The sequence below is a fragment of the Trachinotus anak genome, unplaced genomic scaffold, assembly GCF_046630095.1.
Source record: "Trachinotus anak isolate AG129_WGS33_773 ecotype Australia unplaced genomic scaffold, CSIRO_AGI_Tana_v1 ptg000004l, whole genome shotgun sequence".
Classification (NCBI taxonomy): Eukaryota; Metazoa; Chordata; class Actinopteri; order Carangiformes; family Carangidae; genus Trachinotus; species Trachinotus anak.
In genome coordinates this window covers 15,503,401-15,527,868 of record NW_027273855.1, presented here as the reverse complement: position 1 = coordinate 15,527,868, position 24,468 = coordinate 15,503,401, and the positions used below count along the sequence as shown (strand labels likewise).

The window sequence follows — 24,468 nt, the reverse complement described above, 5'->3', positions numbered from 1 at the left end:
AAAAGTGTCTCAGAAAAGTATGGCTCTGACATAATTTGAAGTACCCTCTGAAAATGACTGTGAGAGATGACCTTGTTTTAAAAGGACACTGTTTGGACTCGCCTTTAAATGTGTGTGTGTGTGTGTGTGTGTGTGCAAGAGCGCCTGTCTACAAGACAGAGAGGGCAGAGGGAGGCGGGCACGCCCAAAGGATGGTGTTGAATGACGCCCGTCTGTTGCTTCTTGTGTATATCGGTGCGTCCTGCCATTGGCGGACGACAGCGGAGGGTACCCAGCGCTGGCGCGCAGGGGGCGGGTGGAAGGCCTGTTTATAAACCCAGATCTCTCCCCGTGGGCGGGAACAGCAACAGTAGAGAGTGAAAGTGAGGCGCAGGAAGAGAGAGAGAGAGAGACGGTGGAGGAGACGAGGCTGTGGTGGTTGTGGTTGACCGGGGTTCGCGGAGGGGGCGAGGCGGCCGCCCCTGTATGCGTCTTCAACCGCGCATGGACGACCACCTCAGCCTCCTGCAATCACCCCCGCCGAGCGTGACCAAAACCCGGGGCGACAATCTGGTGAACCACGGATACACCGAGACAGAGGCCGACGTGATGACGGTTGTGGCGTGTGACAACATGTTAGAAGAGTCGGCGGCTCTCCCGGGCCACCACTCTCTGGACCGATACGAACCGGATCACGAATGCTGCGAGAGGGTGGTCATCAACATCTCAGGGTTACGCTTCGAGACGCAGCTCAAGACTCTCTCCCAGTTTCCAGAGACGCTGCTGGGGGACCCCAAGAAGAGGATGAGGTACTTTGATCCTCTCAGGAATGAGTACTTTTTCGATCGGAACCGACCCAGCTTTGATGCCATTCTCTACTACTACCAGTCTGGCGGGCGCATCAGAAGACCCGTTAATGTGCCCATTGACATTTTCTCTGAGGAGATCCGCTTCTATGAGCTGGGTGAGGAGGCTATGGAGAAGTTCAGGGAGGATGAGGGCTTCATAAAGGAGGAGGAGCGACCGTTGCCAGAGAATGAATTTCAAAGACAGGTGTGGCTGCTTTTTGAATACCCGGAGAGCTCGGGTCCTGCCCGGGGAATAGCGATAGTGTCTGTCCTGGTCATTCTCATCTCCATTGTCATCTTCTGCTTAGAGACATTGCCGGAGTTCAGGGACGAGAACAGGGATCCGATCACCATTGCGCCTGTGATAAATGGCACACTCCCCTATTTCATCAGCCCCTTCTCAGACCCCTTCTTTGTGGTGGAGACGTTGTGTATCATCTGGTTCTCCTTCGAGCTGCTGGTGCGCTTCTTTGCATGCCCGAGTAAAGCCACGTTCTCCAAAAACATTATGAACATCATAGACATTGTGGCCATCATTCCCTATTTCATTACCCTGGGCACAGAGCTGGCAGAGAGGCAAGGGAACGGACAACAGGCCATGTCATTAGCGATTCTGCGCGTAATTAGGCTTGTTCGGGTATTTCGCATCTTCAAACTCTCGCGTCACTCCAAGGGGCTTCAGATTTTAGGACAGACTTTAAAGGCCAGTATGCGCGAATTGGGCCTCCTAATCTTCTTCCTGTTCATCGGTGTCATCCTCTTCTCCAGCGCTGTTTACTTTGCTGAGGCAGACGACCCAGATTCGGGTTTCAACAGCATCCCGGACGCGTTCTGGTGGGCTGTTGTCACCATGACCACCGTGGGTTATGGGGATATGCACCCCGTGACGATCGGAGGAAAGATTGTGGGGTCTTTATGCGCAATCGCTGGTGTGCTGACAATTGCCCTGCCTGTACCTGTCATCGTCTCCAATTTCAACTACTTCTACCACAGAGAGACGGAGGGCGAGGAGCAGGCACAGTACCTGCACGTGGGCAGCTGTCAGCCTCTGGCAGACACTGAGGATCTGAGGAAGACCCGCTCCTCTTCCTCACTCAGCAAGAGCGAGTACATGGTGATAGAGGAGCACGGCATCAACAGCGCGTTCAAGCAGCAGCCGAACTTCCCCACCACCACCTCCTCCACCACCGCGCAAAACAACTCGCAGAATTGTGTGAATATAAACAAAAAGATTTTCACCGACGTGTAAGACAAGTTTGTTTTGTTTTTTAAGAGTCGTGGCCCTGAACACAGGAAAAGGAGGAGGGGGGTGGGGGGTTGGGGCGGGGGGGGTGGGGGGGGGGGGGGGGGGGGTGTGAGGTGAGGTGTCAACACACACAGCTGGCTCTGTCGTTGCGCACAGGCGTGTGGAAGCCCCGGTAGATGGGGATGAAGAAAGAAAGGAGTAAAAGAGAGAGGAGAAGAAAGTGCAAACCCTGTCTGTTCAGGGTACGCCGCTTTGTGCTCCATTCAAAAAATCAGGATTTTTTTTTTTTTTTTTTTTTTTTCATTTCAGTGATCTGAATTCATAACTCTGTAATGGTTCCATTCGCACTTGGAGAGAAAGGGCTCCGTAAAGTATTAGGCCTAATATTCTTCTCTGAGGGAGGGAATTGACCTGTTGTGCGTTGTGCAATAGCCAATATATTATCACAACAGGTAGAAATAGAAGCTTTGTAACTGTGAAAGATGAGTCCACATGTACGCTACTCGAAGGACACTCACATTGTATTAACATGCGTTATGAGTCGTGATTCGTCAGTCATAGCCTATGTATAATATTCAGAATCATTTAAATATTTGTGTGAGTTTAAAAACATAATGTCTGAAAACACAGTTCGGAATATATTATCTCAATTAGACGGTTCTGTGCTATGCCTTTATTGTGCGTTAAAGTCTAGTCCAAATGCTACTGTCTTTAAAAGATAACGCCCCTATAATTCCTGAACATAAACGGTCCTGATAGGTTATTTCATGCGTAAACGGCACCAAGTAAACACAGGGGCCAGCCGGCTGTCAGTGCCTCATCATCGGTGCAGGGCACATGTGAGAGAGGAGAAACACAGAGCTCTTTCACAGACACACACAGCGATCAAAGATGGAGCGTGCTTCTCTTTGGATGCCTCAAATATAGCCCGTTGTGATGCAGTCTCCATGGCGACGGTCGTTTCCTCGGTAACCCCCCAGTCACCGTTGCCATGGCGCCCTTGTTTCCACAGTAACCTCCCTGATGGCTTGGAAGCTATATTGAAGATTCTCATCTAAATAGCTTGTCTTCTGTCTCTAATAAGACTGTTAAGTCATCGCCCATCGAGCGCGTAAAATAGGAGCCCAAACGTGCCCAGCGCCACTATCACGAACCAGCGAGCTCGCTTAGTGTCTGCCACATTGACACACACAGACACACAAAGACAAATTGGAGTAAGGAGGTCTGTTTACAAATTGCCACCACGAACTGCCCCTCAAAAAATGAAAAAATTGAAAAGGGCACAACTCAGAGAGGTGCTAAGCCGGGAAAGGGAAAGGAGAGACAGCGTGTGAGGAATTATGAATGGACTGGGAGCACATTGTGTCTGGCTGTCCTGAGTGCGCTACTGCAGGCGCTCAGCAGAGGCTGCTGTTCTCCCACTGATAACACTGGTAAGTCCTGGGCACTGTCATGCCCCTGTCTCTTTGTGAATTACCTATTTGCCTTAAGCCATGTAGTCGTGTTTTAACTGACTGTATATTGAAGTGTTTTGCAGACTTGTCAATTCAGAATGAGCCTGAGGAGAATGAAACTCTATGGAAATGACATTATCTCCACTAAAGATGTGCAGATCAGAATAGTTCATTACAGTTCCTAAGTTAGTTGATGTAATAGTAAAGCAAGAGGTCTCTGTCTGTCTGTCTGTCTGTCTGTCTGTCTGTCTGTCTGTCTGTTTGAAAATATGTGTTGCACAAGTTGCAGATGCACACACGTGTAGATCTCCATCAGCCTGAGTGTGTATGTTGGCTTTCCTGTTTTGCTTAATGGGCGTGATGCTTCTGCTGAATGCCCAGGTGGTCTTTCACCTTCAGCTGACTTTGTCAATGAAATGAATAAGGGCACAGACGGCATGCCCACCCAGTTTGTCTCAGTGCTGCCCCCTGGTGGCCACCAGAACTGATGGTTCCTACCTGCTTTGTGTAACTTGTTGTCTTTTACCACCAACACCACACAAACACAGAGACCAAATATCACTGAAATACCAGACAGCTAATGTAAAAATAGAGCTTCTGGTTTGACACTGGTATTGTTGCATATATCATTTTTTCTCAAGAAGGGGGTTTATTCTGTATTTTATTTGCTAAAAACAGCAAATTATCATTTGCATGTTTTTATTTTTTTATATCAGTGTGTTAATTGGGTTGAAAATGGTCCTGGTCACAGTGTGACCATCTACTTTGCTTCTTTCCCCCGTAATTGATTCCTGTCTTTAAAACTGCTGCACTGCAGATTTATGTCTAGATTTATGTTCAGTGTCCGCCCTGACTGTGATTACTGGAAACAGAACTGAAACAGAGAGGAGGGTGAGGAGTAAAGAACATTTTAAAAAGGAACCAGAAGCTGAGCTCTGAATTTCTTCAGTGTGGCTGTGTGTCCACTTGCATGTGTGCTTTTGAGCATGTGTGGTAGTAGACTAATAATATGTATACCCCCCAGTCATGGTTGAGTAATAATTAGGGCAGTCTCATTAGCTGTAGTACCCTAAAGGCTAGTAGGAAATCCCATAGAAGAGCCTCCTCATTGATTCTCCCCTTCCATTTTGACCCCTGACCTTGACTTCATAATTTTTCAGTGAAAAACTCCATATTAGTCATCAGTTAAATGGTCTGCTCATTTCTCAGGTCACATAAAAGCTCCAGTGAGGAGAAACAGATCTATCGATCAGTAGGCAAGATATATTATGGAGGAGATGGGAGCTTGTCTTCTAATAAGATTGGTCAGTCTGAGAGCTCCTCTCATAAGCATGGGCAGAATGGATTATTAGCCACAAAATAGAGAACCGTGCACACTCATCTTTTCAATTCTTATTCCTTACCTAACCTGTACTAATGTGAATCCCCACAGCTCACACAAGTTTTATATTTGTTTGACTCTAGTTACTTCTCCTGATCGCCACTCCTCTCTCTAGGTTTGCCACAGTGTAGACATTTAGTTGATGCTCATATACAAATTAACTTGTAATTAGTGAGCCACTATGATGCAGATCTACTTCACTAAAACATAGTTGAATGTCTCCTCTCCTCTCCTCTCCTCTCCTCTCCTCTCCTCTCCTCCTGAACTGACAGTGTTTACAGTTTGATTTTTGCATGAGTGGTAATGAGACAGCAGGGACAAGAGGAGCAGCCTTGCATTGTTAATAAGCCCACCAGCCTGTGTGATGGGTCTGTCTACGCTGTGTGGCTCTAACAATTTTGCTTTCTCTTTTCCTCCTCCTCACTCCCTCGCTCTCCCCCTCTCTCAGGTAAAAGTTGTTCCATTTTTCTGCTCAGACCTCCTGGAACCCCCGATGACCCCAATTAGACTGCCTCCCATTTAGGTAAATAGACTATATTTGATAAGGAGTGTAAAAAGAACCTGGGTTAACTTAACTTAAGATTCATTGATAATTACTGAGAAAGGTTTTCTCATTTTAAAGCTGTTTATCCATTAACTGGTAGTGACCTTCTTTCCTTGTAGGGGCACAATGACTCTGGTCTTTCTGTTGGGCCAGATGGGCCAAAGTTAAAAATTGAGACAGAACTCCCACTGGATCAATTTCTCGTCCCCAGCCCTCGTCCCCCTGACTGAAGTCCTCAAACCTGGACTTCTAACAAGCGGTGCCTAGCAGTTCTCCTCCTCCAGTGGACCACCATTCAATCCAAAATGCAACAAAATGCAATCGCAAGAATGAAAAAAAACAAACCAAAAAAAAAACGTATAACATATTCAACATACAGTTTTGTAGCTGCAGTTTTATGACTGCTTCTGTTCTGGAGTTAACACACTGTGAGTGTAACCATCACAGGATCAAAAGAGATTCAGACAGTGACAGAATTCAACTGTGACTGTGTGCTATGGACTCTGACACTTCTCCATACTGCTTTCTATATACAATTCAAAAGGACAGCTTCAGGAAACAGCCAGCAATTTTGCAAAGCACATTTCATTCCTGGACTTTACAAGGATTTCTACATTCTGTATTCACGTTTCTGGGAACTGATATTCATTACGGACAATAACTGAGAAACACATTTTGCTTCGAGTCAAAAGTGACAAAAACTGAAGCCAACCATGATTTGCTGATATGAAACTGTGATACAAATCAAAGACTGTTAGCCATATGCCTTTGTTAGCTCTGTGTGCTCTGTGTTGCTAATATGTGAAACACACACACATCCTTACACGTGCGGTGGTTGCTGCTATTCCCCTGACCTACACATCGAGAACAATACAGAGGCATGCACCTACACACAAACACAGACACACAAACACGCACACACGTATACACATGCCTGTGGATGGCTCTCTTTTATCCCAGAGTGCACTGGTGTTTTTTGGTGATGGGGCAGAATGTTGTCAGGGGAAGGCTGTGTATGCCAGTATTTGTTCTGTGTTATTCCGTGTTGTCTTAAACATGACCCATATAAAGAGATTACGAGTTGTACTGTCTTTATTTGAGAGGAGCTGCAGCCTGCTTTCACTCAATTACTGAAAGAATGATACTCATATATGTCTGGGAGAATATCTAAGTCCAACTGCAGACCTTATTATCTATTATATGTACAGTATATTTCAATTATGGAGAATATGATGAGAGAAGGTTGAAACAATGTAACCCATTGTGTGTGGATGTTTGTGCACTTAAACCACTTCTCTTATTCACTCCAATATGTTATTTTTAGTATGTGCACTCTGATCAATTCGTATTTTATTATTTACCAGGATAAAGGTGGAATAAGGGCAGAGCAAAAACATTAAATGGTTTAAAGTGGGGCACCATATCAAGTGTTCAGAGTACTTTACAAAAAAATGTGATTCTGTGTATGATAAAGAGAAAAAATCAGGATACATTTCTAATGGTTTAATCATTCTATGTTCAATTCAAATTTTCTGAGTTAATCGGAGCATTAGTATCCATAAAAATGCTGTCGAAACACAGGAAGTGTCACTGTTTAATAAGTGTTTCCCATTCAGAGCCTTACACAGTGGCTGTCTTTCAGTAGTGAACAGCAGCGTCTGCCTTGCAGCCATCTAGACGCCTGGTTACAGAACAACACACTCATACCACAGAAGGGTCTAGTGTAGTTGTGCTGAACAGACAGAACAAGGCAACCTCTCTGTAACAGGGTGACTGGGTAAGTCCTTCATGAGAGAATACTGCATCTATTTGTAAACATCAGTGAAGCAGAAGGAAAATATTAAAAATAAAAGACAATATGCAGTCTGATTTAAGAACTGCAACATCAGAAGCGCCAGGGATTTATATTTGGCATGGTGATTCCCAATCTTAATTCCATGGTAACATTATATCATGCTATTTGGCTGCTCCCTGAGCTGCATGGCTGGGCCTTAAAGAGAACTGAACGGTGTACGAGCTCAGTGGAAAACTTCAGATCATCTCTGAGCTGCAGGAGGTAAATATTAACATTCTTACTGAGGTTTACAGTCGTCATGCTGTCATGCTGTGTATGAGCAAGTGTGCTTTATTGTTCCAGTCAGCCCACCGGCTTGCTAACAGCTCTGCCATCTACCATGGCTATTTTGTGAGTATCAAACTGCCTATGTGTATGGTATATTGGAAATTTGGTGATATACTTTTAGAGCAAATACTACCAATGTTTTCCATTACAGCACATTTATGGACACCCACCATCCCCACCCCCTCTTCCTGTTGTTGCCTGTTTGCCTGACATTGTCTCTCTCTATCAGTGGCTTTACTATTAAAAGTGTTAATGAAAGGTATAGTACTGCCTTTGAGATCATTAAAATACCTATGATGTCACCAAAGCTCACAACCGCCCGTGGCGCTACAGCAGAAAATCTCCATAGCAACAAGGGAGGGTTGTTGGCAAGATAAAAAGAAGAGCCATACAGAACAGACTCAGCTCTGCAGGTGGAGAGATCACAGCTTAAAGTGTCTGTATCAGTATCAACGGATGCACACAGCCTCTGAGAGGGGCAGAGTTGGCAGTGTGTCATTTAGTGCGTGTCTGTGTGTTTGTACGTATTTTATATGTGTGTGCTTGTGTCTCTGGCAGAGGATCAGGTTATTGCACCAAAGGCAGATTGGGACTCAGGGACTCCATTTGGACAGCAGGTCTAAGTAAAGTTGAGACAATGCCAACACTACCCATTCACGTGCCAACATTGGATTATATGCACACACAAATAACACAGAGGTATTATAGGGCTAAATGCCAACGACAACTTCTGATTAAAGGACATTCCAACATCTCTAGGAAGATAGAATGACTTAAACCTGTAATAACTTTTTTTTCCACCTGGTGGGAGCAGAAATAAATTTGAACACACAGAGAAACATTAACATTTATTTGAAGTTGTGCTTCTGTTGTGCTTCTGTTGCCATCTGACAACTGTGAGCCCAATATTTACTTCTTTTAGCTCTGTTTTTGGTCTCTACCAACTCCTGACTGAAGCACAAGACTCTTTAACTGCTAAATGCTCCAGTTAGCTAGTCACTAACTGTGTTTAAAATATCTGCCATTTGGTGTTGAGCAGCTAGCATACAGTGGGTTTTTCACTGAGCTTTCCTCGCTGAAAACAGCACAGCCCGCTGCAGCTCAAAACAACACTAGAGTGAACCAAAGTTTTGCAAAGATGCAAAAGTTCGCTGGTCAGACAGCCACACAATGAGCTGAAACTCACATTGTTTTCACATTCTCCTTACCCGAACCGAGGGTCTCAAATGTTTCTCAGGTTGTAAAGCCCTCTGAGACAATTTGCTGATTTTAGGATTATGTACATTTGACGTCACCTGAATTCATTAAAGACCCTCGAAAACATTTTAACTATTGGCTCGCCTTTTCTTGACTTTCAATGATGTTATATTTCAGAGTCACACCATTGGCAGTGCAGGGAAGGATGGTTGCTAAGGCTGATGATGCTGTTGCTAGTGCTCCCACAAAAATCTGATTATTTCTTGATGCTGATTGGCTGATCAGTTCCCGTACCCAGCTACAGGCACAGCAGACCAAGTGGGACTCCCTATCCAGACATATGTCCTCTGTGCAAACGCACAAAACAAGCCCACCTCAGACACACATACACATACTCTTAGAAGCACACTAACACACACAGGCACACACAAACACACATTCAAAATAGTATCTGTCGCATGTTCAAATCCAGATGTTAAGACACATTAGATTTTTTTCTGGCTGTCGGAACAGGGGGATATGCTGCCAGTCATCCCAGGTTTTGCTGTCAAAATAAACAGATGGTGGAGAGGGTGATAGTGTAAAACGGAGCAAGAGAAAAAGAGAGAGAGGGAGAGAGTTGCTGCTGTGCTCTACTGGATGACTCATCACTCTGTCACTGTGACCTTTATCTGCTACCCTCTCCACCTCTATTGTCCCATCCCTCCCCTTCATTTTCATTTTCTGCACTTTTCTAACTGCATTTCCCGCTGACTATGTTACTCTCCTCACTACCTCTTCTACTCTCCCTCTTCTCCATGACACTCCCTCTTTTTCCCGACATCATTTCAACCTTTTCCTACCTTCTCTTTACTTTCTTGCCCCATCTGATCCTATCGCCATCATTGCTCTGGGGTCAGGTGTATTCCCAAAGGATGTACGCTGGCTCTGACACAGCGTTACCACAAGTGGCTGTCACATAAGACACACACACTACAAACCAAATGGTAGCTGATGCCTGTGGCTGCCAGACTGTGGTTGTATACATTAACTGCTGATTTGATTGACCTGACTAGACAGGCAGCACTTAACCATTGTCTGCAATGTGGGAAGAAAACTGGGGGAGATTTCCTGCGTGTCAACGCATATTCAGTGGGCATTTCAAAATCAGGCGAAGCTTTAAAGTAAAGGGGGTCTCTGTATGCCATACATATTCAGTCATGCATACCTACTCATGCAGTACAGATATCATTAATACACATCCAAGTTTCCCCTCTTAGCTAAACCACACCTGCAGCTCATTTAGGCCATTGATTTGTCTTTGTTTTCCAAGGCTGAGACAACAACAGAAAGAGAAACCACATCCAGAATCAATACCACAGTACTCTACTCTGAAGGTGAGTACATGTCTCATCATGAAAGCAGTGATCATCATCAGCCTGGCTGCCCTCAACAGGCAGGTAGAAATTTTCCAAGGTCACTCTCTAAATATAGGGGGTGGGGGGAGCCCGAAGGGAGACATGCAGGGAGAGAGAGGAGTGAGGGGAGAAAATGAGGAAAAATGAGGGACAAAAGGGTAAAAAAAAAAGCTGATGATGGGAACTAACTTCCTTCACCCTTGATGCATACATTCACTCAGGTTTACTGCGAAATGAAAGGTTATGATGTCATGTGGAGCTATCATTCAGGAATTTAGTAACAGAGCGCGCGTGTGTGTTTGTGTGTGTGTGTGTGTTGTAGCTTGTAAGTGAGTGATCACCTGCTGCAGCACCAGCAGAGGTCATCCAGGAGGACGCTCCTCCCCTGCAGTCTGCTGTCACAAGTTGGATGAACGCCCTCTTCTCTCCTTCACCCCGTTTCGTTCTCACTCTCCTCCTCCCTCTCTCACTTCCACATGTCCTGCTGCATAGAAAAGGGAGGGGATTTTATGTGTGCAGGTCTGCTGACTCACTCACTCACGCACAAATATGTCAGTTATCCCACAATATATCTGAACTGAACTTAGATAGCAGTGGATGTGGATGATCAAGAGCTCAGTTATTCTCTGAGTAAATTAATTGAATGTGGGAATCATGGATTTTGTGCAGGGAGTTCTTGGGCACTCCTTGTATTTTCCTGTTGTCCTGACAATCACTACCATTATTCCATATACAACAGACATCTGTTTTCTTATCCACAGCTTACACAAAACGCACAGAGCACAGTGACATCTCTGTCGAGACCTTTTTTGGGGCCCCTTCAGCTAGGGCCCTTGCCCAGCCACTGTGGTGCACAAAGGTCAAAAACTGCCACATGAAATTGAAAAGAGGTTTTATTCATTCAGTGAATAATACACTGACATGATCGATGCAGTCATGTGGGGCCATTAGTTGGAAAGCATTCTAAAGTTTCTCTATGAGGTTCCATTTTGTCTGCTCGGCTGAACACAAAACAGAATCAATGGTCCCATTCTGCTGAGACTTGACACAACTTGAAGGTGAGAGGGAAGTGGAGACGGAACTGAGCATCTAAAATGGTTGGAGGGTTAACAGCCCTCTAAACTGTGGCCCAACTGTGGGCCAGTAATACAAAACCATTTATCAGATTATAGACATAGGTTTTCAAAGTCTGATACTGTGCCCCCTGATTCTCAGTCAAGTTCTGGAGTTACGACAAGCGTCTATTTTCTCAAATTTATCAGTAAATTTCTGGACATTTATTCACACTGGATGTTGAAGCATAATGGTGTCATCAGAAAATTGAAATCTGGAAATTAAATCTAAAAATATGTGTAGAATGTCTGTTTTTAGTTTAGACTGAGTTATGACTTAGGTAGAAGAATTTTTATGCAAATTGTGACAGTTGGGCACCAAGTGTTTTAAAGTATTTTAATTGCCTTAATTGCCTCCATTAGTTGTCTGTCACAGCTACTGCTGCAGTTCCACCTGCTGACCATGTTGGTCAACAGGCAAAATCAACAGGAGGATGGTGCAGTGAGTCAGAGAAATTAGTTCAGTAATATCATCTGTATCTCTTGCAAATTATGCTCATTTGCAACTTTTGTATTATTTGAATATCATATCACACTGTATCAATCTGCAAAACATTTAACTATCGTGTTTTTTTCCTAGAAGATCTGGGAGTCAAAAATGAAGATATGTTTCAAGTATGATAATGTTAAATTACAGCCCATGTATAATATGGTTATGGGCTCATTCTGTTACAGTTAGGCACCGCATTCCCCTTTCCCACTGTTTCCACTGTTTCCTTCCCTTTCTTGTCCCGCTGGTTTCCAGTTTGTCTCTGTTCCTCTTTATGTGTGTGTCTGCTGGGTGTGGTATCCAGTTGCTCTTGCCGCCTAATCGCCCGCACACCTGAGGCCAATCTGCGACTCGCTGCCTGCAGTATAAAACCAGGATCACTCCTCCACTCTTTGCCAGATTGTTCCAGTCTGCCAGGTTCCACTAAGGCATGGCCAGCTCCACTTATATTAAGTTTCTTTCCTCGTCTTTGCTCTCCAAGTTAACCTTGTCTTCTTGCCTGGGCTTAGGTCAACTCTCTCTGGCTCGTCTAACTCCTCAGTTGTTCATCCAATCAGCCGCAGACTTCTTCAGCTCAGTCTGCCCTGCTCCAACGCCGACCCCGGCCAAATGCCCTAGAACCACCTGTAGCTCCACTGGCTATCCTGGGCCCCCTCCCTGAACCCTGACCAACCTTCTTCAAAATAAACACAGTTTTGAACTGATTAATCCAGCAATCAGTCCAAATTTGTTAGAAAACCTAACAAATTCATTTACAGCATGGTTTAGTTTAGCCAACTAATACAATTTGGTTGAGGTTATGAGGTTCCACATAATTGAACATGAATAGTGTATGCAAAGTACATGTAAAGTAGTTGCAAAAATGAAACTAATAAAAAATTACAGTCAATAAAGGGTATGACTCACCCCTCACCCAATCCCAACAAACTCAATCCCATATCCCACACTCTAAGTGCCCTCTTCCCTGTCCCACTCATAAAAGTGTGTTATAGATAATTGCTGTGAATGTGGTGGTGGATGATGAATTGTTACACTGCTGACACCAAGCACTGGATATTGGTAGCCGGGCTCTCAGCTGCCCTGCATTTAGAAATGGACCCTCTTCAATTACAGTTATGGACGATGGGGGATGTAAGAGTTCCTAGCCATCAATCAGCCTGCTTATGATAAAGTGGCAATTGGTCCTCGTTGAGACCTTCAGCCAGAGTTGAAAACAGTAGCTCACTCTATGCGGAGTAACTGCTATCCCTGTGGTCCCATGTCATCATTTTTAATCAGTATTTCGACACTTTGATTGGAGAAGGATTGCATACCACATTGAACCTGTCCTTGGGCTGTGGAGAACGGCAGAGCAAGGAGAATGTGTAAGGGAGGACATGTGGTGTTCCTCATGTACTCTCTAGGGAGTTGTGAAGTCTCTTGTTCTTTCATGTGCGATTCCTGCTCTCTGCCTGAAGACAAATCTGGGTTTTCACCTGGCCCACTTTCAAGCAGCAGAGGAAAGAAGGGCAGGGAAGACTGTCTGCAAGAGAACTTCACTGCACCAGTCAATTTGACCATATAATCGCTGGACTCTGGGCATGAATTTCATCTTCAGTTTGTGATTGCATTAAGAGCTGTTAGCATCAGTCCCCTGTGAGTGTGAGCGTGTGCTTGCATGCGCTTAATAGGTGGGGGCAGTAATTAGCGGACTGTGATACAGTAGGCATGCCTGTAAATGATCAGAGCAGAATCAACGACTCAACAAACTGTACTAGAGCCTGCCTCTGTGCTCTGCATATATTAAAGACCTCACAGGTGGCGCACGCTGTTTACTCATACATTTCAAATCTACTGTCATAATGTTTCAGCACATACTGTACTGTTCTGTTTGTACAGATAAACAAAGCAAAGCACATAGACAAACATGCGCAGACAAACACAAGCACAGGGGTTCTGCCAGTAGTCATTCAAACCTGTACACACCCAGTCAAGAGCTCAAATCATAAGAGATGGGAAAATTATTATTTAAAAAAAACAAAACAAAAAAAAGACCCATTGAGTTACTGGAATAGCTTAGACATGCTGATGCCGGTGTTTTGTTCCCACAATGCACACATGTTGCAGCTTCCTCATTCCTTTAATTCATTGCTCTTATTTCATTTCAGAGGGAAAGAAATCTGTGTTGAATATCTTTTTCTCATTTTTCTCATTTCACATTCTTCCAAAGCTATAAAAAAAAAACATTGTTGATAGTGTGTGTATTCTTTTCTTGTTTTCTTTCTACCTTTGGATCCCAACTAATTTGCTCTGCCGACTGTCAAGTGTAAATGTGGCAGGGGCACAGGGCGAAGTCGAATGCAACATTTTAGGAAATTATATCGCTCATCTTATTGTCAGTTTGTGCTTCAAAAATGTTGTTGCATTAGTTCTTCTCACCTGAGACGCGCGTGTTGTTTTTGTTGAAAAGCGTTCCCACCCTGTACTTCCCCTTTAATGTGGACCACAGAGGACAGGAGTGTCGGGGAAGGGGGGAGCGCAAAGGGACGGGGCGAGGCGCGCGAGAAGCTCTTAGTATGCGCTGCGATGCCCAACTGCAGCCCACGCGTCTTAACTATGGTGAATTATGGTGAAATATGAGAGACGTGGGAAGAGCCGGCAGCTCAAAAACAGTTGGTCGTGATGAGATGACACAGCCGCTGGATAGATAAGTCAAATGAGGGAAGAGGGACAGCTATGAAGAAATGGACTCACGACCTCAAGGCACCTTTTAAGAGGAGACAAACTGGATAAAAAAAAAAAAAAATACATGCGTCTGCGAACCAAGAGAATCAGGGTGAATTCCTGCATGCCATTATCTGAAATTATGCTGTAGTCCGACAGATAAAGCTATGCTGCTTTGTTTAGTGCATGGGGTCTTTTGTGGCTGTCCGCGATCCACTCGGGAGAGGGCTGCAAATGGCTTGAGCATGTCTGGCACCTGTCACTCCAAACTAACTCACCCGCGCTTGCCAAATCTAAAAACCACAGCACTGCCATTTAACGTTTGAATATCCCAGTGCATGAACTTGGCTGCTTTGTCTCAGATTTATGAAAACAACAGTTCTCCGCCTATTAAAAACGCCATCAGAGGACTGCGTTATTCCATGGAATGGGTTGTGAACATAAGCCTCCATTTGTCACTAATGTGCATCATTGGTGTGTTCATATGGATATTCCCCATCAGGAAAAAAAAAGATGGTGGAGATAAATTAGGAAATAACGTTTTAATGAGCCAAAACGCCGAGATGCAAAAACCCTCGGGCGGAACGCGGACCTGTTTGGGGATCAAACAGGTGATTTCGCCTTAGATGAAATCTGCCGAAGCGAAGCATGGGTGCTTCCGAGCAGAAATACTGACAGCATCGCCACCTCCCGCAACCCCCTTCCTCAATAAGTCTCTGCTGATATCAGACTAGAGGATTACCTTTGCTGTTGTTTCAGGCGGTGGCATATTGTTCTGAAGTGGGTGGCGTCAAATTTAGCTGATGCCAGCATTTTAAAATTCGCTAAACAAAAACATCACTGTCCCACACACAGTCAGCACCACCACCAGCACCAGCAGCAGCAGCAGCAGCAGCAGCAGCAACAGCTTCAACCTGTAGCCATAGCTGCATCACAACATGTATCTGCTGGTGACTGAGGCGAGGGAGGCAACTCCTGCATCCTCACGCCTTGTCCCCTCTCCCACTCCCACTGCTGCGTCGCTGCAGAGCCGGAGCTTCGGGTGATGCACGTCTGGAAGAAAGGAGCTGCATTGACCGTGGGGGACTGACTTTGGACCGGACTCTTCTGCTGGGCCCAGTTACACATTCCCACGTGAGGACAGACTGTAAACAAGCCTCACAAGTGCCAGTGAAAATAGGTAGGACCTTTGATGTTTAATCGGACATTGCTGCTTTTACTACCAAATTTCAGTGTCTGAGGTCAAATCTAACACTTCTCCAATATCCTCTACCTCATAGCTTTTATGCAGTGGCCTATGAAGTTTGAAGGTTATAGTGTACTGCTCAACAGCTCTGCAGTAATGCAGTGGGCTATGTCAGCCACTGACTATGACTAATATCCCTAAATGTAGTCTACTGATAAACTATTAATTTGATAAGTGAGTTGATGAAGTTTTTCTTGGCTTAGGGAGGGAATGTACATCACATCACACCTACAGAGGGAGGAAATTTATCTCAGAGATTGTATGGAGCACTCAGCATATAATCAGATTTGCTGCTTGTAATTGCACCCTGTGAGAGCTGATACAGTATTACTGGCTAGCATATTGATCCAGCATTGTGCTCAAATGAGAGAGAACTCATAACCTAATACACATAGACACAATGGAGCCAATGCACTGAAATGGTTCTGCCCCTCCTCTCTGTTATTTCCAACTGCCCTGCTTGTGCCTGCTTGCAAGAGGACCTTGAAATAACACAGCATTTCTGGGAATTACTGCCGATTTTGGTCTGTGAAAGATGATGCATTTAATGAAATGAATGCATCAGAAATGCCACATGCCAATGAACAGCAGTTGGTCAATATGCATGCTAAAACCCCAAATTTGTAAATCTGTTTAAAAGTATGAGTTTCCTTGTTCATTGCATACAAAATACAACATGAAACACATGGTAATCACATTCATATTGCAATCTTTCCCTGCTTTCTATTCTATCCTGTAGCTCCTCACTGGCAGATCTGCCTGCACCTGAACCCACGAGAGTGGGGAGTCTTTATCCCCTCGTGGCCCAACGTGGCCCCACCCTGTCTGAAAGCTGCAGGTCCCATCTCCTTCCAGTATGACGGTTGCTACCAGCGACCCTGCAGATGAAGCAGCAGCACATCCGGGTCAGCCTCATGACCAGTATGACCCAGAGCCGGACCATGAATGCTGCGAGAGGGTGGTCATCAACATCTCAGGCTTGCGCTTTGAGACACAGCTCAAGACTCTCTCCCAGTTTCCAGAGACACTACTGGGTGATCCCAAAAAAAGGATGAGGTATTTTGATCCCCTTCGGAACGAGTACTTTTTTGACCGGAATCGTCCCAGTTTTGATGCTATTCTGTATTATTACCAATCAGGAGGAAGGCTGCGTCGGCCTGTTAATGTCACCCTGGATATTTTTTCTGAGGAGATCCGGTTTTATGAATTAGGCGAGGAGGCTATGGAAATCTTCAGGGAGGATGAAGGCTTCATAAAGGAAGAGGAGCGGCCTCTGCCAGAGAATGAATTTCAGAGACAAGTTTGGCTGCTATTTGAGTATCCCGAGAGCTCAGGTCCTGCTCGTATCATTGCCATCATCTCTGTCATGGTGATTCTTATCTCTATTGTCAGCTTCTGTCTAGAGACACTGCCACTTTTCCGAAATGAAGAAGAGGAGATGTACAAATATTCATCACAGTCCATGTACAACACCACCTCTACCTCTTACAGCTCAACATATTTTACAGATCCTTTCTTCATTGTGGAGACCCTCTGTATCATCTGGTTCTCTTTTGAGTTCCTAGTTAGGTTCTTTGCCTGTCCTAGTAAAGCTGGATTTTTTGGCAACATAATGAATATCATTGATATTGTGGCAATCATCCCCTACTTCATCACATTGGGCACAGAACTAGCAGAGAGGCCAGAGGACAGCCAGGCAGGCCAGCAAGCTATGTCTTTAGCTATTCTCCGTGTCATTCGTCTAGTCAGGGTGTTTCGTATATTCAAACTTTCACGTCACTCCAAGGGGCTCCAGATCTTGGGACAGACTCTGAAGGCCAGTATGCGTGAGCTGGGCCTTCTGATCTTCTTCCTGTTTATCGGTGTGATCCTCTTCTCCAGTGCTGTCTACTTCGCAGAGGCAGACGAGCCACATTCCCAGTTCAGCAGCATCCCCGAGGCCTTTTGGTGGGCCGTGGTTTCCATGACCACTGTAGGCTACGGAGACATGGTCCCAACAACCATCGGAGGAAAGATTGTGGGGTCTCTCTGTGCGATTGCTGGTGTGCTGACTATTGCCCTGCCTGTACCTGTCATCGTGTCGAACTTCAACTACTTCTACCACAGAGAGACGGAGGGCGAGGAACAGGCACAGTATCTGAATATCCCAAGTGTGCCTAAAGCCAGCTCGGCTGACGACCTGAAGAAGAGTGGTCGGAGCGGCAGTGGATCCACCCTGAGTAAATCTGACTATGTGGAGATCCAGGAGGCTGTGAACCACAGCACTGAGGACTTCAGACCAGAGGGCATGAAAACAGGAAATTGCACCCTGGCCAACACTAACTATGTAAATATCACTAAGATGCGTACAGATGTATAATGTGAGCTACTGTAGATGGTTAACTCCAGCTGGGGTCTGCAAGGACTGTAACGGCGAATGAAGGCGTGACTCCCTGTACTGACCAACGTATGGCGCCCAGTATGGGAGTCCGGAACAGATGAGTGAGATCAACTTGCAGAAAAGGTCAGTAGAGCGGACCACATAATCTCCCACATCCTACGGACCTATCATTTCATATCATAGAACTGCCCCCTGTCTTATTTAAGACATTATCAGTGTCTGCATGGAGTTAGTCTTACCGATGTGACAGTATTCGTCCTGCTCGCAACAGTAGCCAAATAGTAGCCTAACCAGTAATAATCAATATTAACAGTGTAAAGGGACCACAAGTTTCTACCTTCTTGCTCAAGCTGCCGTCGAGAGAAGATGCACGATATCAATGATTTCGATCAGCATAACCTTTATATTTAAATGTAAGCTAACTTATATACTTGTGATTGAAAACAGGCCATAATATCAGCGTTCGTGAGCAACTTTAATCTGCTGCTCTAACTGCCAAGGTCCTGAAAAAACAAAATCACCAAGATCACAGCTGTTCTGTCGGGGGAAAACTGAGAGATCGTTTCTTGCTTTCTCTCTGAGAGAGAAAGCTCAAGTGCACTAGCTTTACTCCTTCGGCCCTCACTAGATATTGTCTAGTGCAAAAGCTAGTGGCCTCTGTAGAGACCAACAGATATATGACAATTCTGTAATTCTGGACCACAATAGTAAGCCTCCTTCTTTTTCCTGCCATTTTTCCTTCCTTGATGAAGCTCAAGTGGATTAATCATATGAACAAACTCTCCAAGACTCTGCCTTTTTTTCCAGCCAATGCAGACTAGCAGGTGGACAGAAGAAATGTCTCTCTATACAAAGTGAATGTCTTATGTATTGTTGTGTGTTCATTTGATTTGTTGTAATATATGATTTTAGTAATATGATGAATGTGTGCTTCTCACCTACATTTCTTGATGATTAATGTAGACAGAAAGACTGTGAATATTTTTTCTGTAGTGTTCTGAATGAGTGCCTATTTCTCCATCTCCAATTATACCTTAAAGTGTCTCTTTAGCTGTCATCTGCTCCACTGTAACAGTGACTGCTGTTTCATCTGACCCCACTGCCCAGCATAAATGTTGCTGTTCTTGACTTCATAGCATTCCATGTTTGTAGAAATAGATCAAATGAGATTAAGGAGCAAATCTGGGAGAGATTTTAGTTTGTTGTTTTTGTCGAGAGCTAATTTCAGAACAGTTTAATGTTTAGTGCAGCAAAGATAATTAGTTTGATGTACAATCCATTAAGGCTTTTGTTAACCCCACAGGTTTCAAATTACCTCAATTAAAGACAGAGCTCAATGATCAATTAAAATTAACCTATGGGATCTTTAAGGTCCATCTGCAAGCTCATACAAGCAATGTCAACCACTCTAAGCTTGCATATGATATCCAGAAACTCATCAGCAATACTTGTAAAACTGATTGATCTTACCGAATCAAACTGATAATCTGGTCATTTTATCCTGTCAAGCGCTCTATCCCGTACAGTTCTCCCATTCAATACATCAAAATTACTGAACTTTGCTTGCTTCTGGAACAAATTAGAAACAACAAAGCTGTTTTCTCAGTAATTTTACTGCTAGATTTTACAGTGGTTAAGTGTTGCTAGTTAAGTTAAGACAAATGTGATGCCACCTGAGAGATTATATATCTTGAATTAGATTAATTTTTTTCTCAGAACTTTTTTTTTTTTTTGCCCATGTAGTTTCAAGAGTCATTCCATTGGTGCATTTTGCCCACATAATACAGGACCTAGAGTATGTGTCCTTTATGAGCTTTTTATCAAACAGATGTTATTCTGCTATTGTAGAGCTGCATGTCCTTTGAAGTATTCACGGTAGCATGCATTAGTATGGATAATACTTAAAAGGCAAATTTACTTCAATATATTCCTATATTTCTAGAGATACTGGCACTATGTGAAATATATGAAAGGCAAGTGTCTTTGTTAATAAGTGTGTGTGATGCTTTGCATATGCATCTTTTTTGCCATTGCAATTTGAAATATTGTTACATCCATCTGAAGTACTTGGGAGAGAGAGAGAGAGAGAGAGAGGGAGAGAGAGAGAGAGAGGATTGTGTGTCCATGAGAAGATTTGTTAACCATCTCTAATGTAAGGGTGATTGAGAAAATGACAGCAGGTTAAACATGAGAGGAAAGACGGAAGGTTTGATAGGTTTTGAAAAGACATAATTTAATGTGCCACTCCCCTCAGCTTCATAGTCTTTACAGACTGTTGCAGTCACAACCCAGTTACTGTGTCTCATAGTGAAAGCACGACAACAGCTACTACCTGCTGCCAGCCTGGCGGATGCTGAGAGATTCAAACAGTTGGTCAGTTAGACTTTTTGCTCAGCCGAGTGTATCATAATGCTCCAAGGGACTGTCGGAGTGCCCCTATCTCTGATATATAGGTCCATCATGCTCAGTGCGTAATGTTGTCTGTGTGTGTGTGTGTGTGTGTGTGTGTGTGTGTGTGTGTGAGAGAGAGAGAGAGACAAAGAGACTATGAGAGAAAGAGAGAGCTTTTAGATACAAGCTGAGCGTGTAGCTTTTAGAGACAATATGGTAGCAGTTATCTAAAACACTGCTCTTCTTGACTCCAGGCCAGAGCGACTGTGGTGTTCTGTATGTTCTGCTCCATCTTAGCACAACGCTGAAAGGCTGTGTATATACTGAACACATGCATGTAGTATATAATACAAAGAAAACTGAAAAGAATATCCTGCTGCACTCAGTAGAGATGAGATCGAGGAGGATGTGTTGACTTATAAGTTAAGCTGCAGTATCAGTGAGAGCTGATACTGGGAATTAAAGAGAGGAAAGGTTGGGAAGGAAAATATGATAATGAAAGTAAGATAAACACTGCCCACACCCTGTGCTTTCTACTCTGATATACTTGTATACTTGTATTTCTCTACACTGTACTGGAACACCTATGTGACTTTATGTGACCTAAAAGCTTCGTCTCGACTGCCGTCTTTTCCACTCTTGTTACCAAGCACACAATTGAAGTGACACTCTCTGTCAAGACAGAGACGCTCTGGGAGAAACCAACAAGACGGCACATCAGGATCTGAACCAAGGAAAACACATCTTTGCTCTTCTTCCTCTTCCTACTTCACAAGACAGACAAGGGGACACTTGACACGCACACATCGGACATTTGAATACATACAGCCAGTGTACACACTTGTACACACACTGCCTGTGAACATATAGGCCTACCTTTGTGGTGACGTCTGCTGTCAGGACTGCTGTGGTTTTATCAAACTTCAAGGCCACAAAGTGAATGGACTTAAACCCACTGCTGGTGGTGAACACACGTAGCCATGTAAACAATGTATCTAACAGTTACAGCTGCTTTCAATGATGTCTTAAAATGCCTAAAGCTTCAGCTTTAAAATGAGCTTCTGCCATGTACAGATTCCTGTGTAGCAGTGAATCAAAGTGTATGCTTGCTGAACTAATCCAAGAAACTAAAGTTGTACAGTAGATGAATTCTCTCTTTAGTATGCTCCAGGGACAAAGGGTGGAAGTATATTAAAAAAATAATAATCAAAAAGGAAATATAATTTCTATGAGAACTTAAATTTATTTGTGTCATCAGACATAGCGCAATTAATTTTTGTTTGTTTGTTTTTTCACTACATTTTTGTATTCAAATGTTATTATTAGCTCACCTTTGAGTTTCACACAGTGCATGGGCTGAGGTTTGACTGAAGTATAGATGCAAGCCTTGGTCAAGTAGATTCAGTCTGCACTGACTTAATACATGTTTACCCCGAAAAACAACTCCCACTTACTCTGTTTCCTTGTGTCTCCTTCAACTATTTTCTAGTCAGAAATGTGTTTGAATGTGCTTCAGATAATCCTCAGCTCCTTCACTGTATTGTGTTCTCGTGGTGGATTCTGCTCAGCTATATGTATAAAAAAAATTTTCTACCACTGTAAGAAAAAGACTGATCCAAGATACAAACTGTCTGCTGTGACACAGAGGAAATATGGAGCTGAACGATTGCCATACCCTTCACAAGGACCTATAATGAATACAAACTGATTAATAGAGAATATATAGATAGAGATACTTTCATCATTCAAAATAATTGTAAAATACAAAACAGTCATGGATACTAATAATGGTCTGATGATTATATCAAAAAATAACATCTTTACAATAACCTCAAGCTTCTGTTTTGCCTCTGTCTTTCTCATGTCATGTAATATGTTTTAAAAACAACATTTTGTGAAGACAATTAGTTGTGAAATTCTAATAGTGGATTTCAATGAGTTTGTCTCATAATGATGCTTATATTATCATGGGAGCCCAAAGCTGCTGCTTGTCACAGTGAATTGAGCAAAAGTTTTCTTCTCAAAATCTAGGGCAGTGGTTGTTTAGATAAAATCCAACAACTTACTGTATGTAATGTGTTAAAACACACTTAAACAATGTGTAAAACAGATTCCATTCTTCTTTGGAGCTCCTAAAGCAAAGATATTAAAGTCACGAGAAAGAAAATCTAAAAGTTTCATATACTGTACAGTATAATTTCTCATGTCCATTACAGAAGGTATATTTGATTGACTATCAACCCTCGCCTCCTCAATTGTTTTGTCCTGCTTCTCCCCTTAAGTCAGTCTAATGCACTCTGTGGTTTATTGAGAAAGCAAAGTGGTCTATTTATACAACCAGCGAGGGAGAAAGTGTGGCAGAGAGAATGAGGAAGACAGAGGAGAGCAAAATACTCTTGACTCCTGGTTCAACATCGAGTGGCACAAGTACAAACATTCTCCGTATCGGTGCCATTTAGTAGAGTCTCACACTTCCACCAGTAGCTGCAATGTTTGTCTCTCCTCTCATTGTCTTTCCCTTCTGCTCTCATCATGGCAGCTTGACTCTGTTCTCGCTTTCCCTCTCTATTATTTGCCCCTCTCACATTTCATTTCCCACACAGGCCTCTCCAGCAGCTCAAAGCACCAAAGTAATGTACAGTGGGTGATCTGATTCTTCTTCCAGACATATATTAGCAGGAGTATAATGCTCCCTCTGGCCATCTCAGTTGACTGGGTTCCGGTATTCCAGCTAAGAACAGAAACTGGGCAGCGTTCCAGATAACTGATGGGTATTGATCCACTGATTGCTGTTTGATTAGCTATGTATTAAACATGAGCTTAGATCAGACAATATTCCGACTATGTCACGCTTCTGTGGTTCATCTCATCTTATAGATGTGAGGTTTTTGCTCTGACTTGCGCTTTTATTTTGTCAGCAACATTTATTAAATGATTTAAAGTGGACACAAGAAATTAATGCAATTCGTATATTACCAATATGTTTCCCCATCCATTTTCTCCACTATAGGCCTGTCATTGTGATTGACACAATGCACTTGTGCTTGAATGTCGTATGAGGCAATACCCAATAGACCAAGTGAATAGCTCACATGCTGTGAACATTTGCCCATTGCAGTATGACCTGATTTATAACCTAATACACAGCCCAGTTAATGGCCTGTCATCCTGTACTTTCATTATAGCACAGCAGGTTCCATAGGGGAAACCTGTGTACGTACTGTGTGCACATCTGAACATTTATATATGTGTGTGGAGGAGGGGTAGCCCTTTTATCATCACTCCTGTCCCTACAGTGGAAGCCCCCCTATATTTACCTCCTCTATTAATAGCACTAGGTTTCCTTTCTGTTTATAGGGAATGCCTCCTTCTTGCTGTAAATAGTTTAACAGCCAGCGGAGTGTGTAGTTTATTGTAATTCTAAGTGTGGAGAACCAAGAGTTTTTGTTGGCCTATGAATATTTGTTAAGGACAAGGAAAAAAGATAAAATTAAGGTTATTTTTTAAGGAATTAAAAGTGCAGTGCATATATATATATATATATATATATATATATATATATATATATATATATATATATATATATATATATATATATATATATATATATATATATATATATATATATATATATATATATATATTAGATGCAGGTAGAATGTTTGTGGTTGATACAGGGAGTGAATAAGAGGGAGTGAAGGGGTGGAGTGGGAGCAGGGTTAGATTTTGAAGAGATGAGGAGGTGGCCATGTTAGTAAAGAATGTCACCGGGGAGCTCCAGCCTGTCAATGTGTCTAATGAGCTGAACTGATTCATGGGGTTGTCCTACATTCTGTCGGCTGCTCTCCATCATATAGCTTTACTTACAGCCCAGCGTAGCATTGCTGGATCTTCAATATTATCTTAGCCAATAAGATGCATTTATAGCATAAGAAATAGCTTTTTATAGCTGTTTATAACATGCTGGTATTAACCATT

The 24,468-nt window shown here is 43.4% G+C and overlaps 2 protein-coding genes across 3 annotated transcripts; both read left to right on the top strand.

Moving 5' to 3' along the window:
* The first annotated feature begins 339 nt into the window (after positions 1–339).
* Positions 340–6,529, top strand: LOC139620623 (potassium voltage-gated channel subfamily A member 3). The gene is made up of 3 exons (XM_071476346.1): positions 340–3,506; positions 5,357–5,431; positions 5,572–6,529. The coding sequence occupies exon 1, from the start codon at positions 466–468 to the stop codon at positions 2,074–2,076; it is 1,611 nt and encodes a 536-aa protein (XP_071332447.1). The 5' UTR covers positions 340–465; the 3' UTR covers positions 2,077–3,506; positions 5,357–5,431; positions 5,572–6,529.
* Positions 6,530–14,011: 7,482 nt separating this feature from the next.
* On the top strand, positions 14,012–23,400 carry kcna2b (potassium voltage-gated channel, shaker-related subfamily, member 2b). 2 transcript variants are annotated; one of them, XM_071476343.1, is made up of 3 exons: positions 14,013–14,585; positions 15,329–15,653; positions 16,459–23,400. In XM_071476343.1, the coding sequence occupies exon 3, from the start codon at positions 16,576–16,578 to the stop codon at positions 18,076–18,078; it is 1,503 nt and encodes a 500-aa protein (XP_071332444.1). In that variant the 5' UTR covers positions 14,013–14,585; positions 15,329–15,653; positions 16,459–16,575; the 3' UTR covers positions 18,079–23,400. The 2 variants fall into 2 exon arrangements, with proteins under 2 accessions (XP_071332445.1, XP_071332444.1); XM_071476344.1 differs by lacking the exon at positions 15,329–15,653 and having other exon boundaries at positions 14,012–14,585.
* Positions 23,401–24,468: the final 1,068 nt, after the last annotated feature.

Excerpts from the sequence above, each read along its gene's own strand:
- kcna2b (XM_071476344.1), top strand. The coding sequence starts at position 16,576 with ATGACGGTTGCTACCAGCGACCCTGCAGATGAAGCAGCAGCACATCCG.
- LOC139620623 (XM_071476346.1), top strand. The coding sequence starts at position 466 with ATGCGTCTTCAACCGCGCATGGACGACCACCTCAGCCTCCTGCAATCA.